Source organism: Dysidea avara, chromosome 9 (assembly GCF_963678975.1).
Source record: "Dysidea avara chromosome 9, odDysAvar1.4, whole genome shotgun sequence".
Taxonomy (NCBI): Eukaryota; Metazoa; Porifera; class Demospongiae; order Dictyoceratida; family Dysideidae; genus Dysidea; species Dysidea avara.
Window position 1 is genome coordinate 11,618,598 of NC_089280.1, and position 17,428 is coordinate 11,636,025.

General features: G+C 38.6%; 1 protein-coding gene and 1 long non-coding RNA gene across 8 annotated transcripts in view; one reads left to right on the top strand and one right to left on the bottom strand.

The window, feature by feature from the left end:
• LOC136266343 (uncharacterized) overlaps positions 1-17,428 on the bottom strand; it is a 147,241-nt gene that overhangs the window by 47,227 nt on the left and 82,586 nt on the right. For 4 of the 5 annotated variants that reach the window (XM_066061362.1, XM_066061361.1, XM_066061364.1 and 1 more), the window contains 2 exons: positions 14,001-14,063; positions 11,434-12,300 (listed from right to left, as the gene is read on the bottom strand). In XM_066061362.1, the coding sequence (XP_065917434.1) occupies positions 11,434-12,300; positions 14,001-14,063 (930 nt within the window). The remainder of the gene's footprint in view (positions 1-11,433; positions 12,301-14,000; positions 14,064-17,428) is intronic. The other variant, XM_066061365.1, reaches the window with a different exon arrangement.
• On the top strand, positions 1,191-2,401 carry LOC136266506 (uncharacterized). 3 transcript variants are annotated; one of them, XR_010706141.1, is made up of 5 exons: positions 1,191-1,233; positions 1,278-1,576; positions 1,636-1,817; positions 1,872-1,961; positions 2,359-2,401. It is a non-coding gene; the product is annotated as an uncharacterized lncRNA (long non-coding RNA). The 3 variants fall into 3 exon arrangements; XR_010706142.1 differs by having other exon boundaries at positions 1,191-1,229; XR_010706140.1 differs by having other exon boundaries at positions 1,197-1,576.

A 17,428-nucleotide genomic window follows, 5' to 3' on the forward strand; every position in this document is an offset into this window, starting at 1 on the left:
TTTATTTGGCTGAATTTTGCCCGAGAAACAAAAGATTTAGTTGAAGTGGCCTTATAGACATCTAAAATATAAATTGTACACTGTGCAAAAGGCAGAGGTCACAGATATGAGCATGAATGTACGTGCAGTCGATAAAGTAAATAATTCTGTGTGCCGTACTAATTTGTCAGCCATACGATTGCAATCCATTATATAAGCATGGTAATGTCAGTGTTGATACAAGGCTACACATTAAAAGCTACTTCATAATCAGGTTTTCAATCACTCCAGTCGTCAGCTGGGCATGTAATAATATCATTAAGAGACTCCATATCATGTTCAAAATGGAAGGCAATTTTCCTTTGTGATGCCGGCAGGTAGCCTTGTGGTCATCATCATACACTGTGACGTGATTCAAAATGCCAGTTTGTGAGTTCAATTTATACATCAAGCTCAGCTATCGAGATTTTTCATACACTTGATCCGACCTTTAAAATTGCAAGAACTAATGGATGTCAACACATGTTCACTAATGAAAGTTGTTTGTGACAAGGCCAATGGACAATTCAAGCGGATACTGAGCCACACTCCCTGCAGTCCTAGGCCCATGTGTTGGCACGCATACCTTCCAATATACCAAGAAACAAGTGATGACTTGACGATCCAATTGTGTTCCATTGAATTCCCAGCTTTTGAACGGCAGTGCGCACTATATAGCGTGTACCAGGTGCGAGACCAGGTGCACAATATCAGTAATATCTCGAGTAATATGGCCACCAAAAGAAGCAGTTGAGACGATAACGTGCGAGCAGCTTTCGATAGCAAAGAAATGTATCAAAATTTAACAGCATCGACGGCGGGAATGTGAAAGACGATTTGTACACGGCTGCAGCGGCTGTCAGTGCTTGGGTGCCCAGAGTGGGAAAAGGTGAGTAACGGCCTGGCAACTTTGACGTGAATAATACATGATCTATAGCTGTGAAGAAAGAACTGGCGACGGTTAGAAGTGTTCACTTCTGAACAGCGTAATGAGACTGGTATCTTCAGTAGAACTTTATACATTCTCGTGACAATGTTAGAGGCCATTTCCACTGGTTTGACAACTGGCAGGGCAGACAGGAGATAGCTCAGATGCCGAGAACATGCATCATTGCACATCCAAAGTCCGAGGCTTACAATGTGGTGTGCCAGAAGCTGGTTCAAAAGCAACACCCAGCTAGATCCTGGATGACAATGGACAGTGGACTTGTGTCAGTATGTTGTTCAGTGTAAAACCTTGATATACTGGTTTATTTTAGAAATTAAGAATTCAGAGGAGGGTGTAGCAAACAAATTGATCAAAGTATCAGTAATGAACCAACTAAAAAACTTGAGAATGGAGTCCAACGACAATGGATTGGAAATTTCTGATGGCTGAGTATGATGACACTATTCAGTCCATGAAGGGTAACTATTAAAAGAGGGTGGCAAAGGAACTGTACAATTCGAAGATAAGTGGATTTAACCCTACTGAACGCCTGGCTTTAATAGTGACTGAATGTCCACTTTTGTCAGAGGTCATTGATCAAAATTCCCCTCTTTGCACTCAAGTACTTGGGTAAGTGTACCATAATAGTTTGTTATAGTTTGAAAATTATGTTTTCTTTTGGTATACAGATACAAAACAAGTTTAAAGCAACTGTTCCAATTGACGACAATATAAAGGACTCATTTTTATCAACTGGCCTATGTGGAGAACAAAATTGATGTCAACATTTTAGTGTAAGACCAGGCCATAATTTAAGAAGCTATTGGGACTTCTTGGTGAATGTAGCTAATGATTTTTGTCCACCCAGATGGTAAATAACAATTAAGAATACTGAATGTATGTAATAAGGTCTTATTTTTCTCAGATGTTACTGATTGTGTACTTGGAAGCTGATTTGTCATCTGTTACATCCAAGATGGTTTGCAAGGATAGTGTTTTACTTAAGAATTTTGAGGTATGTTTACCTGTAGTGTACATTCACAAAGTTATGTTTGGTTGACATATAAAACCTCTAATAGTTTCACTGCATGAAGCATTAATTATGTATTAGCATATAAATTCACAACTCTAGATAGGCTGTAGTGCTTCTTGGCATCCAAAATCAATAATTGTCCAGTACTACTTACTGTACGGTGGGAGAAATTTTGGCTAATTTGGCAAAATGATTTTGATTCGCCAAAAATGCAATATGACACAACTATTCGCCAATATATTATCCACCAAATTCCTTCTCGAGTAAAATCACCAAAATTTTGTATTGTGCGGTATTCAGCCAAGACTATAGTTCCTTGAAATATGTACCTATTGTCATGCTTGTTATATGTTATATATTTTTATTCTTTTATTTGCAGTGACGTGATGTCGATGTAGACTCTGTGCAGTTTCGAATTGTCAAGAACCATTTCTGGTTTTTACTGGATGCGATCCTGAAGATGAGGGTAGCTGAGTCTTCCATCACTAGTTCCATTCCAGCACTAAGTGTTTAATCTCAAAGATGAGGAGCTGTTGCAACTGGAGACTGTTATTCCAATCTGGAGAAAATGTGCATAGAACAATAAATTCTTATGAAATTAAGTTTATACATTATGTATAGCAGTTTTCAATGCTTGTACTTTTAATATCACCCTAATAAAATTGTAAGACTACTGAACACTGCTAAAGACGTTATTGAAACACCTAGGGGTGTTATGTATACCACCTTAAAGTTTATTGGAACACCGTTGGTGAGTGTTACTGAAACTCCTTTAAGGGTGTACTGGGACACCCTAAGGGGGAGCCTGACAACAATTGTAGATAAAACACCCCAAGGGGTGTTTAATAAAGAACTTTTTTTTAATTGTGTAAGCTTTCAAAAAATGTATAGGTTTGCTAATCTCCATAAACTTTGAGCGAAAGTGTATTTTTTGACATAGTGAACCTGACTATAAATTTTGTACGTTTAATTTCATTACATCAATTCACAAATTCTAAATTTTGTATGAACTAATTTTGCCAATATACAAAATCGCTAAATTTAGTGTATCACTAAATTTAGTCACCTTAAGGTAATCACAAACCTGCTAAGGCTTCAGAATTGATTGTATACCAGGCAATCATAACCTCAGCCAGTAGATACTATCCCCTCCATGCCTGGCTGAATTATGATACACAATTCTGTATCACAGCTGCTAGTAATCCCACTTTGAAGTGGGGACAAGTGCCACTCAGACCTGTGGTTTAAATGTATTACCTTATTTGTGACTGCCATTCAACCAGGTCAATTCCCATGTACCCACTGCAGTCAGACTAATCACTACTCTAAGAATTGTCCTTTTTGCCCCTCACCTACACAACCTCCTAATCAGCAACCAGTTACCAGAGAAGCAACTAGTAACACAGACCCTAGAACTCCAGTCTGCAAGGACTTTAATAACTTCAGGTGCACTCAAACACCCTGCTGGTACTTGCAGTGACCACTGCGGGGGTAACCACCCCTGTAGGGCATGCACTAAACCTCTCCCATGGACTCCGTTATGACCACTCATACTTGGATGGGGATTAAGCAATCATCCTGACAAAATTTTTGTTAAGCAGCTAATTCATTACTTGCAGCATATAGGCTACCTTGGACCACAATTTGCTCACTTAGAAAACAACCTGGCTTCTGCATCGCGACAGCCGAAAGTTATTGACACAGTGCTTCAAAAAGAGTGCAAAGTAGGCAGAATTCTTGTGTCATTCCAGTCACTTTCCTTGCCCAACTTATGCTCGTCAGGCCTGGGCCTTGTACCCCAAAACAACATAGGGTGGCAAGTTATTTACCATGTCTCTGTATCTGCACCACACAACATAAACGATTACATAGACCCTGATTGTGATTCCTTAACCGACTACACTATTGATAGCATTGTTAACAGACTTGGTCGCAATGCACTTCTCAGTAAAATTGACCTAAAAGACACATTCAGGTTGATTCTGGTATGCCCATGCAGAGGACTGGAACCTCCTTGGTATTCAGTGGCGCCAGCTTTTTTATGCAGATACAGTACAGCTCACAGGTAACGTCGCGAGTATACACATGCAAGTAATGCTCATGTTTTCTCGCGGGGCCATTCTTTTGCAATGTACTGCACAATACCTGTGGAACATCGCGTGGATATGCACTAGCCGCACGAGAAACTCGCCACACATGAGAACACTCGCTACTGAGTTTAGTAACTTCATACAACACTTACATCACATAAACATTTGTGACCGGTCCCATATGTTCGTGCAAGCCTAGCTAGCTAATTTTACAGTAGAATGCAATAAACGCATGCTGGGCCTGCAGAACGCAATGGGTGGAATATTTACGAAATCGAAAAAAATTTGTAAATACTAAAGCACTTGTTTCACAATGAGGGGAAGTGATAACACCAAAAACATTGGTAACATTGTGATCCCGAAAGCAAGAGGAGTTCCAAAATCTTTGTCTCGTGTCAGTACTCCCAAGGAGACAGAAGATATCAGCATTGCGTTGGACGAGTAGCTCACTATTGCTTTTTCTCACGTTTGTTCGCCTCTGCCGGTCCCCCTGGTCGTAGGAAAGGCCTGGAAGACAAAACTTACCCAGCAATAGATTGGCTTGTTCATGGAGAATTCGATGGTGCAAGTTGCATCTTGGTAGAGGACTGAATCCGTACGTTATCATCGTTTTATTAAGCGCCTGTAGTTTATTGTCACTGTACAAATCGATTTTTTGCTGTTACCACTTTGTAGCGCTGTAACTTCGAAATTTCTTGGCTTCTAGAGTTGAAACTTCGGTTGGTCATTCCTTTAACTATCTAGATAAAGAAAATGTGAATTAGAAAAATGCACTAACTGGGGTACTGGGTTCTGTGGCATTACTTGGCAACCAATCCATCTAGGTCTACGGTAGCTACTGCTAGCTACGGTACTGACTGTAGTTCGTGACAGGTGAAGTCAGTAACTAAGTGACCAAGTATTCGGTAGCTACAACACAGGCATTGCAATAGGAGACTTCACAGCTTACAGAACTGAGCCAGCACCGCCTCCCAACACCATAGGTGAGACCTGTTATCTCGTCTTGCGTGACGCTCTCGAGTAAAGTTAGCTATCGTGGAGCATTCCTGTAGCCTTGCTGCATCCACGCAGGTCACTCGAGCGCACCTCAGTACATGCGACGTTACCCGTGAGCTGTACTGTATGTGCCTCCCATTTGGCTTGCGTTCTGCCCCTTTCCTATTTAACACCTGTCTGTCTAATGCAATCCACTGGGTATTACAGCACAATTACAGAGTGGCACACTTGCTACACTATTATTATTATTATGTGTAAAAAGGAAAGAAGGCAAAAGCCTGTGATACCTTATCATTACAAAAAATGTTAACTTAAGACTAAAGTTAGTACAATATAATTAAAAATCAATTTGAGTCATTTGATCTGAGAAGAAATCATCAAGCTGGTTCTTAAATACATTAAGAGACTGTGCTGTAACTACATAATCTGGTAAACTGTTCCAAGGATTTACTGCTCTTACTGAAAAAGTGACCTGGTGGTAGCATGGGGCTTGTATGGCTTGTACATGTGGCCTCTAGTAGAAGTGACTGAGGAGATGGTAAAAAGGTCAGAAAAATCGATGCCAATATCATTGTTAACAAGACGGTATAGTAGTATCATATCACCTCTTAGTCGACGATATTGTAATGAAGGTAAGCCTATTATACGTAAACATTCTGTGTAAGGGGTGTCTTTCAAGCCAGCAAGTGTTCTAGTAGCTCTACACTGGATCTTTTCGATGTTCTGTTGGTCAAGACTGTAGTGCGGCCCCCAGATAATGTTACCATACTCAACCACTGGTCTTACCAAAGACTTGTAAAGAGTAACAAACATGTGGTTATCTGTGAAATGAAAGGTCTTCCGAATAATAGCCAGTGTCTGATTAGCTTTGGAGATCACAGATGTGGCATGGGAATGAAATTTTTAAGGTTGTCATCAATGAATACCCCAAGATCTTTGATTGTATCACTGGAAGATATTATTGTACCCTGAATATTGTACTTGCCATACTCATGTGGTGGACAAGAAGCATTTAGAGATGTTAAACCTTAGTTGCCACTTGTTGGCCCAAGTCAACAACTTGTTGATATAATCTTGTAACTGCTGAAAATCCTGAGCATCCTGCATTACACAAAACATTTTTAAATCATCAGCAAATTGTAAGACAGAACTACTGACTTGGATAGGAATGTCGTTAACATAAATATTAAACGACAGGGGACTGAGCACAGAGCCTTGAGGCACACCACTGAGAACATTACACCAAGTTGAAGTTTCACCATTAATAACTACTCTTTGCTTTCTGCCCACTAAAAAGCCTTTTAACCAGCCTAGGAGGTTCCCTGTTAAGCCATATGACTCCAGTTTAGTGAGTAATCGAGTGTGAGGAACTGAATCAAAGGCCTAAACAAAATCGAAATAAATAATGTCAACTGTGTGGCCCTGTTCAAGAGATTTGGTCCAACAGTTCAAAGCAGTGAGCAGTTGGGTAACACAAGATCTTCCAGCAGTGAAACCATGTTGGTGAGGAGTATTTAACCATGTGTTCCATTATTTTGTCCTTGATAATACTTTCCATCATTTTAACAATAGGAGAGGTGAGGCTGATTGGTCTATAATTACCAGTAATAGTGTGGTCACCTTTCTTGAAAATAGGAGTGACTAAAGCCTCTTTCCAGGCATCAGGCAATTAGAAGAGTTAAAAGATTTATTAAACAAAATTGATAGTGGTACACTAAGCTGTTGTCCACATTCCTTCAGTGATAATATTGGCCAACCATCTGGTCCTGATGCTTTGGCTGGGTTGAGCATAGACAACTTAGCATATACTTCTTGTGGTGTAAATTCTATGTCACTGAGTGGATCCACAACGTGGGGCATGTAAAATGAAGGCATGGAGGATAGATCCTCTTTAGTAAAAACACTAGCAAAATAATTACTTAACAATGTGCACTTCTCACTATCAGAATGTAAAACTGTATTGTCAGGACTACGAAGAGAGTCAATTGATGGGTGTACTTTTAATTGAGAGTTAATATATTTCCAAAGCTGCCTAGGATTTTCTTTGGCTCAAGAGACTAACTTGTTTTCATAATTAGAATGTAAACGTCTTGTCAAGTTTCGTAGTTCATTTCTTACTTGACAGTAACATAGGTAATCATCCCGAGAATTACTATGGATGTACTTATTCCACAGTTTGCGTTTTCTGTTTCTTAAATTGAGGGCTCTTTGGTTCATAAAAATACACGATTTCCTTCTAGGTACATCTTGAGGAATGCAGTCATCAAGAATATCTGTGAATGTTTTTGCAAATAATTCCCAAGCAGAGTGAATGTTCAGGGGTGACAAAAATTCATTCCAGTTGACTTCTTCAATCAAATTTCTCATCTTATCAAAGTTAGCTTGGCGTAAATTATATCTAGGTAAAGTTGCTTTGGTACAAGTAGAGTAACATAATAAATTGAACTGAAGACACACATGATCGCTAGAACACTACTTAGATGATTTCTTCACTGCCGGGCCGCCAACACCAATGACTGTATGAATTATCTAACAGCAATGCTTTCCCTTTACAGCAAGATCAATGCACCAGTGAAGTCATCCAAGGTAGAGGGCCCGTCTACATCACTAAACACTACCACTATGGAAGCAAGCATAATGCAAGAGCGAAAGCAGGTCTTACTCTCTGAATTATTCCATCTCAGATACCGCCATAATTGCACTAAGTAAGCTTTGCTTTCCTTAATTGGTAAACTTTCATTTTGTTGCAAAGTCCTACCAGCTGGCCGCATTTTCCTAACAGATTCATAGACTTGAGCATAGCAGTAACGAAACTTCACTACCATCTGTCCTTGGCTGTTGAAGCAAAACTAGATCTCCAATGGTGGCTAGACTTCTTTCCACAATAGTCAGGAAAGAGCGTCATTCTACAAACTAACTGGCTTCCCAGCAAATCAGTGCAACTCTATCCCGACGCTTCCGGCACCCAGGGATGGGGTGTTTACTGGTCATGCAGGTGGCTGCAACGTATCTGGTCCAAAGCACAGCAAGTTATGTATACAACCTGGAAAGAACTATTTGCAATACTCATGGCAGTTCACACCTAGGCTATTCACTGGACCAAACAAAAAAAATTATTTTCCATTGTGACAACCGGGCAGTGGTGGATATCTGGGAAAAGGGTACCACCCACGACCCCTACATCATGGCTCTGGTGCGCCGCCTATTATACGTACTTCAGAGCAGCCCAATATAACATCGATATGTGTGTAATGCACATACCTGGTACTCACAATAATATAGCTGACGCTCTATCTTGCTTTCAGATGACAAAGTTCTATACCAGCTTGTCCCTCTGGCAAAGCAAACTCCTGATCCCATCCCTGTTTGGCCTCCACAATCATTCATCAACACTTCCTGCAATGCTGTTATCATGGAGTTACCACCTCCATTGGACGCTTATACCAATCAGGCATATCAGCTGTCCAACAATTCTTTGTCCGATATGCTTTCGTACCATTGCCAGCATCATCACTAACTCTCCAATACTTCTGTACTAGCAAATCATAACATATGTCTCACAAAACATAGTGCTACCATGATATAGAGATACTCTATAATTATCATATATCACGATATAGAACTAACTGCAACATTTGCAAGACAAACATGTACATATTCCTCATTGTAAGCTAAAATTTAAGGTGAATGTATACCACAAGTAAAAGATGCTCAGGTTTTAAATGCATTCTACTACTGCTATACAGTTGAGACAAGTGGCTGGCACTTCATACAAACCTTAAAACCTCACAGTTTACTTTGGGGTGGGAATGTATCTACCTATAAACCATCAACCTTAATTAAATGCCAAATACCATAATATCTGGCCTCCCCCACATCATTATACTATATCATGATACTTTAATATAACTGATTGACTTTATCAGCACTTTGTTACATTGATATTATCGATATATCATGGCAGCACTAAAAACCTCGTACTTGTGGTTTCTGTCTATGGCACATTGCCCGAAGACCTGACATCAGACCCACTTTTACAACTAGTTTGCAGGGGACACGACTACACTACCTACCAGCTGACCTACAACACTGCAAATGCTTTTATTGCTGTATGCCACTTTTATGCTTATATCACAACTCACTAATACCATGTATGTTATTGCTGTCTGTATTCTGTATGTTTATGATTACAACTAATAGATCACTGCACCATTCAATCAGTAATATACCTTATGTTACAAATAGAATTGTTCAGTACTGATATATATGTGCTAATTTGTAAGTGCGCCACATAAAGCATGCATGCATACTGATGTTAAACTTATCTATGTATGACAGTGACAAGGGGCAGCCATTACAAAAAGCAAAATCAATAGTTAAAATAAATAAAAATCTAGGGAGAAATTGGGCGCTAAGTGTTGCCTACTAAGGCATAAATAAATAAAGTTACTTCGGTACCTATTTGCATGTCACTGTGGTCTATGTTACCATAGCCTAGATGGCTCTACTAAGGATGTCATATTGCACGAGCATCATGCTGGATGGCACGTAGGCTCCAAATTGCTATAAACACTACTATATGGGTGTATGACATCCCACAAACATGTGGGTTCCCAGTGCTGCTGCTATTATTGCTTGCATGGCTGCTTTACCAATCCACATAGCTGCTGTACCCATCTGGGTTCCAGTGATGCTGTTATTATTGCTTGCATGGATGCTTTACCTACCCACAAAGCTGCTGTACACATGTGGGTTCCAGTGCTGCTGCTATTATTGTTTGCATGGCTGCTTTACCTACCTGATATAGCTACTGTACACATGTGGGTTCCCCATGTTGCTTGCTGCTCTCTCATACAGCAAACTCATATAATCCATACCACGTGCCGTCAGCTGCACAGCTGAATAAGTAAAGCAATTCTGCCCAATGACTCCTCAGTTGCTCTTTGTTACTCCAGAGTTATCACAGCAGGCTAATAAGCACTAGACATCACAACCTGAGGATGAGAAAGCGTGCTGTTTAAGCTTCATTTGGTAAATACTTAAAAATAATTCTATGGTATGTAGATATGTGTTTATGGTGGAAAATAACTATCCCCTTCCCCCTTCAGGGGAGGGTGCAAGGAGCTTGGCTTGCTTGCAATAAGTACTTGGGGCAGTTGGGCGGCATACAAACAAGTGGGTCGGACTCGCACTTAGCCCTCCTATGGGGGGTGGGCTGGGGACCTTGCATATGTTAAGATTACAGTCTGAGTCCAGGATGGAAGCAGAGAATTTATTGGAGTGGTCTCACATACGTAGCAGCTCAGTATACAGCACGTGAAGTTAAAATTGATAGCCTGGTAGCTACAGTATGGCATATGTACAATGATACACAACAAACGAAGAGTCGTGCATAACTTATTATCTGCAAAAAACGATTTATCTTGCATGGTACTAGTTACCAACATGCACAATACCTAGATTAACATAGCTAGAAATGTTTGTTCAGGTTCAATATGCTTTCACACGTGGCTTGCGTGTAGGCATGTGACACTCATGTTGCGAGTGAGGCAAGTACACGCACTCGCGACGTTGCTCGTGAGCGGTACTGTAACAATACCTAGTAATATATATATATTTCACGTATTCCATATGCACTTACACCAAGGCAAGCTTTTAGGTATACACCATTCTCATTACGTATATCACATGTAAAAAGCTATAGATTACATAGACATTAGCATAATGCTTTACAAGTTCATCACTTAGTTCATAACCAAGTGTATACCAGCTGCATTGATTGGTTTGCCCATTCAGGTTAAATGGTTTTTAAAGAAGCAGTATATTATTGTACTTCTTTTATGCATACATGAACATGCATACACGCATACTTAAAAAGCTATATTCTCAGAATTGGAAGCAATTAGTATACATAATCACATACATTATCATGCGATTAGGGAATAATTGTACTAGTAGCAGTCAAAATTACATGAAAATATGTGTGAGTGCTTACTAATCATATAGTGACCACCTTCATGCTTTGAAACTCACATGTATCTAGTTCTGTGTGGCCATTAACCATTACAGGTGACAATTATTCTTTCAGCACTTAAAACTTGATTGGCTACTCAAAATATCACTACTTAAAATGCTTAAAAGGCTTCTATTGTCAGTCTATTTGATTGGCTACTGATTAAATCACTTTCTTGTTGCACTTACAGTAAATGGCTACTGTGATTCTGTTATTCCATTGGCTGTTTTACAGTGCAATTACAAAACAAACCATGTGATTTGGGATTAATCACACTTCTACTATTGGAACAAATGTATGACACACTAAATCACTATGTGATTAGTATGTAAATCAGATGTACGTATATACATACCTTGTTTTTTAAACAACAAACTCAAATCTAATCTCTCAAGATCTTGTAAAAGGTAATGATTTGCAGCTAGAGCAGCAGTGGGTTGCCATTTCTTTGTTTTTTCACCAGCATAATCACATACTCCTTTAACTATAATGCAATCCATCTTAGTTGTCATGATACCAAAGCCTTCCATCTCATATCCTTTGGCTTCCTTGCAATGTGCTTCAAGAAGCTCCTTTCTTTTTTTCACGTCATTTAAAAGCTCTGAGTTACTTAAGAATGGTCCTGAAACAACCACAGAACATCGTTCTTTGTCTTTTGTGCATGGAAAAACCCAATCATGCTTTCTTAATAATCGATCAAACATGTATTTAGAAACTGGCAATGTATTGCCACGCGGAATAATTTCTCCCTCCTGTGACTTTCTTATTGAGCAATCATGAACTCTTTCTGCAATTAGCACATCACCAAGCTTTACTTTGTTTTCAGGAAAGCCAGCTGCAACTCCAACTGCAATAATGATTTGCATGTCACGAAAGACCTCTTTGTCAGCATGAAGAGCAGCATCCCTTCCAGACCCTTGCCTGATTCGTGTAACAGCAACTGGACATTTCCCAAATTTTCCAATCAGAAATATCCGAGGATCAAAATCAGATCCATACTTGGCTTTACAGTGAATCTCCAAAACAACTTTGCTACCATCTGGAGGCCTTAGGTAACACTTAGTTGCAAGATCTTCATAATCATTGACCACGACTAACATAGCCTGAACTTTAGCAACTATTTCTTTTTCCTTTTTGTCTAGTTCATCATAATTTAGCACTACCACCCTAAAATTGGCATCCAAATACATTTTATCCAAATCACTTTTATCATATAGTGGTTCTAAATGTGGTAAATACAAAAGATCAACATGGTTATATGCACTATATACAAGAATAAGGAAAAATTACGAATTTTAAGTTTGATAAGGCATGAAAAAGTAGTGAAACAAGGGAAGTAGCCTACACCTGAAGATATATTAGTGAACATTTAATCCCTAATTCAGTCGTGAGTATAGGGATTAAATGTCCACTAATATATCTTCAGGTGTAGGCTACCTCCCTTGTTTCATTACTTTTGATCCCTAATCAAACTTAAAATTCGATCTTAATTTTCCTTATGCTTGTTTTTTCACTTTTTTGTAACATTATTATGACTGGTAAACCCATGCATACTGCTTTAGAACAGAAAGAATGTCGTCATGCTTATTGTTTTTGTCTGAACATACCCCAACTATCAATTACTGAAATAGTGTAGTGGCCATTATGCATTGTTTTGAGTTATGTTCAGCCCGTTACACAGCATTACAAATAAAGAACACTAGGAGAACCCTCTGCAATCAATCCAGTCACAACAGAAAACTTGAACAATTCCCGTCAAACATAGGGAAACCATCACATTGCGCTAGCACGAATCAACACCATGTGTTGTCAGCAAAGATAAACGGGACATAAAGGAGGACACAGGTTAAGTCCATGAAGCATGCATTATATGCACCAAAAGGCACCTGCCAGGCTGAAGCAACATTGAACAGCGAAAAAAGCCTGGAGTCTTAGCTGTTATCGAGTTACCCTTGTCTGAAGGCACTAGTCAGTCAGTCAGTCAGGCAGTCAGTAGAAAAGTCAAAATTTTCTAGCAACACTTTGGAAGTGTTTCAGGTTGTACTGAATAGAGCTGTACCAATATGGGTTTTTGGCATGTACCAATATCCGATATAGATACCACCAAAAGAAGCGGATAACTGCTAGTCGATCCGATATTTGTATTACAAACAAAAGTCATAGATAATCTATGCAATAGTGTACATTAACTTACTATACAACAACATGTGGATATATTCATTGCTCACTCTATGCCTGTGGTGATAGTGACTTGGGTTTCTATTGTGCAATCCAGACAATTAGGCACCCACAAACATTTTTATGCATACTCCCATGAAGCCTTAAATTGATATTTCTGCATTACTCCGCATTTTATTAGCTTGTGTGAAGGCTGGTATAGTAGGTTTCCTTGGTTATTCTGTGACTGTTCTTTTATAATACAAAGGTGCTATATAACCGCTTCGTTTACGACTGATAAGCTTTCCAACAACAAACACTAGAATTACATGTATTAGTATGGCTTCTCATAGCATAGCATTTGCTGTAGAGTGAACAATATACTAAACAGCCACATGCATAACGTAGAAAACCAATATTATAATCCGTTTATGTACAAACTATTGCTGTATAAATATTGGTAGCGATATCAGTCTTCTTACTGTTCTGTACCGATTCTGATATTGGTAAAAAATGCCATATCGGTGGCCGATATTTTGGCTGATCCGATTATCGGTACAGCTCTAGTACTGAAGGTACTTTGGGGCTTGGTTATACATAACCAATACTGTCAAGGCACCATGAAGGCATTTTGAGGCTGGCCTAAAAAGCTCAAACCTTTATGATCCCTAACATACAGTACTATCATATTGCATGACACTACAATGCAAACAATAGTACAATTGAACATTTACTTAGATATGCACGTCTATAAAGCAAATATACCTTCAGTGTCCTCAAAAGTAGAAGTTTCTTCATAATCTGTCATGTGCTTTTCCTGAACACGTGCTGTGGAAATACAGCCAACAAATTGTAGGGGTGAAGATGTGCAAATTACTACTGAGCATACATATGTACAAAATCATGTTGATGTATTTTTAAATGCACGTACATGTCTATGCAAAACCACAGGATATATACATTTTGCATGTAAACCTCTTTACAGGAATACGGTACATCCCTGGAAAAGTTTGAATTTCTTCTATCAAAGTATAATACATTGATCTGGCACTGATACCCCCAGTTTCTTTTTATAAACATTCAGGATAAAATCGATTATGGGAATTAATTAATGCTGCACGAGATGATTTTTTGCCAAAAGTGTTAAAACAGAACATTATGTTATCCTTGCTATCTTGTGAGCTGATATATGTAATTTAAGGTCATGGTTGATATGTCAATTAAGGGACAATGCAAGCGTAATGTTCGGTCTGGCTATAGTCCCACTCCAGCCATTATCAATCCAATTTCCGTAGCCTCTAATATCTATATTCTTATCTTCAAGACCAGAAATTACTATTCGAACTTGTCATACTACCCAGATAACATGACACTTAAACTAGCCTTAAGTAGTTTGAGTAATGCTGAGGCTAAACACCAGTAGTATGGTAGTGTAGCTACCCACTGAGGGCATTAGTTTGATTTCACCTGTTTGCAAATTGGATTGGTTTTGTAAAATCTGGTCACATGTAGTGCCTTTCTATAGTAGTTACAAAGTTAAATCTCTAATATAACTCAGATGAAATATAACTAGTGATGTGCAATTCCTATCAATATAACGGAATATTGTAAAATACTCTGGCTGTATCGCAATACCGATATCATGCTCGCGCATCAATAATCTGATTGCACAATCATGGAATTGTGAAGGTCTAGTTTTGTGCATTTTAAATGGTGTAGCTTAGTTGTACCAGTTCCTAGACTCTTTAAGCTTGTTATATAACAGTGCAGTGGAGTAATAGCTGGTACTAAACTATCAGCTGCCCATGCATTTAAAGATTACATTTAATATGGATCTCTGTACTTTTGCACTGTAACAGTATAGCTGGGTTGCTTACTGCTTTCCTAAATTCTTTTCAAAGCTTGTTATATAACAGTGCAATGAGGTAACAGCTGGTACTTACGTAGCTATGAAAATTTATTAGCAGCAAACGTACTTAAAGCATTTTTAGAAAATGTACATACATAATAATATAACATACATAATAATCCCTGTATTCTAGGATATAAAATAAATAGTGCTGCTATGATATAGAAAAATCTTTCGTCACATATGTACATTGAAGGTTTATAACACAATATGTATATATATATATATATACACAAAAACAGCCAAGTTGTAAAAAAAGGATGAGGTCCCAAAAAATCCAGGTGAAATCCAAGGTGGCGGCCAAGAAATGGCTGTGATGGTAGGTTAATGGCAAAAATCTTAATAACAACAATTCAGGTAAATTCAGGTAAATTCAGGTGAATTTGGTACGCCTTCTGATTCAGCACCAAATTCACCTGAATTGTTGTTATTAAAGTTTTTGCCATTAACTTATCATCACAGCCATTTCTTGACTGTCACCTTGGATTTCACATTGTTTTTCACCTTGGATTTTTGGGGTCCGCACCTTTTTTCACAGTTTGGCTGTTTTATATAGATATCAGCTCCTTTTTGTATTTGTATACTCCAAAGCCAGCCTGTGGCCATCTTTGGAGCCTTTTTACTTGTCTTATTTCTTTACTGCAGAAAGAAGGAAGAGATCAAGAATGGAATTCTTTTGTATTTTGTATATATATAATTTAGTATGCATTACAAATAATACTGTATTATTATTACATATACAGGTTGGCTGGCTTGTAGTAGAAATTCCTACAACTACAAGGTAACTTGTTTGTAGCTGAACTTTCTTACAGAGTGACTTCCAGTGTAGCTAGACTCTCTATAGGGTGATTTGTTGGAGATGAACTATAGTTACAAGATGACTTGTTTGTAACTTGACTCTCTACATGGTGATTTGTTTGTGGAACAAGGTGACTTTTTGGTTGCTGAATTCTCTACAAGGTGATTTGTTTGTAGCTGAAACTCTCCACAGCTTGAATTGTTTGTAGGTGAACTCTCTACAAAGCTACTTTTTTGTAGCTGAACTCTCCCCAGGGTGTTTGTAGCTAAACTCTCTACTGGGAGACCTGTTTGTGGCTGAACTATCTACAGGTGACTTGTTTCTAGCTGATCTCTCTATAGGGTGGCTTTTTGTAGTTGAATATTCCACAGGGTGATTTGTTTGTAGCTGAGCTCTCTACAGGGTAACTGAACTGTCTACTGGGTGACTTGATGCGTACATAGCTGAATTCTCTACACAGTGACTTGTTAAGTAGCTGAACGCTCTAATAGAGTAACTTACTGATGATGCAGAATGCTCTATTAGTGTGACTGTACTATTAGAGTATCCTGATCGCACACTTGCTACACATAGTTGGATTTTTTATTATAACTCAGTGGCTTTTGCTCCAATTCTTTAATACTACTCCATGGACTTTCTATGATGATTATTTACATACTGGTTTTCAGCTCACTCTTCTTAGCGGATTGCTTGGTAGGCGTGAAAACCAATAGTTTTTTATTCGTAAAACTCAATCGTGTAATTGTGACACAGGTTGAGTTTTGTGCCATATCTCGATGGTCTTTATCTTGGTTCTTTTCAAATCACAAAAGGCACTTCTACGATGAATACTCCATCTACATAGCAATTTTCAGCTCAATCTTTCAAGGGGTTTACCCTGTGGGCATGACAGAAGTTCGATCTTATTTTACACGAATGATTGATATAACTCCACAATTCTTTACCGGATTCCCACCAAACTTGGTTTATACTGAGATTCGCTTTAATGAGCCCTTAAAGTGTGCCAAGTTTCAACTTGATCGGAGTATGTGTTTGTATTTTATGGCAGATTTTGCAAAGTGTGCAAAAAGAAGAAAAAGCAAAGTAAAACCAGAAACTTTGGCTCGTATCTCAGAAATGGCTGGGGCGATTTTCTTCAACGTTCATATGTAGACCCCCGTACCGTGCAGGAACCTTTGTACCAAATTTGATTCCAGTTGGATAAAAGATCACAGAGCTACATATGCATGAAAATCATGTTTTCTTTCTTCCTGTCAATATGTTCGTGATGTTGCGTGCTGGCTCCTTGGGCCAGATGACACACTACGATGTGTCTTGATATACATATGTGACCCACTGAGTGAAAACTGGCCTTTTCACAAAATTCTATTTTGTGATAAAAACATATTGAAATAAACTGGGTAAAAGTATGTGTGCTACATAAAAATTTTACGTACATTTTAATCACATTGGCATGTGCTGAAACAAAGCTCAAATCAATAACAA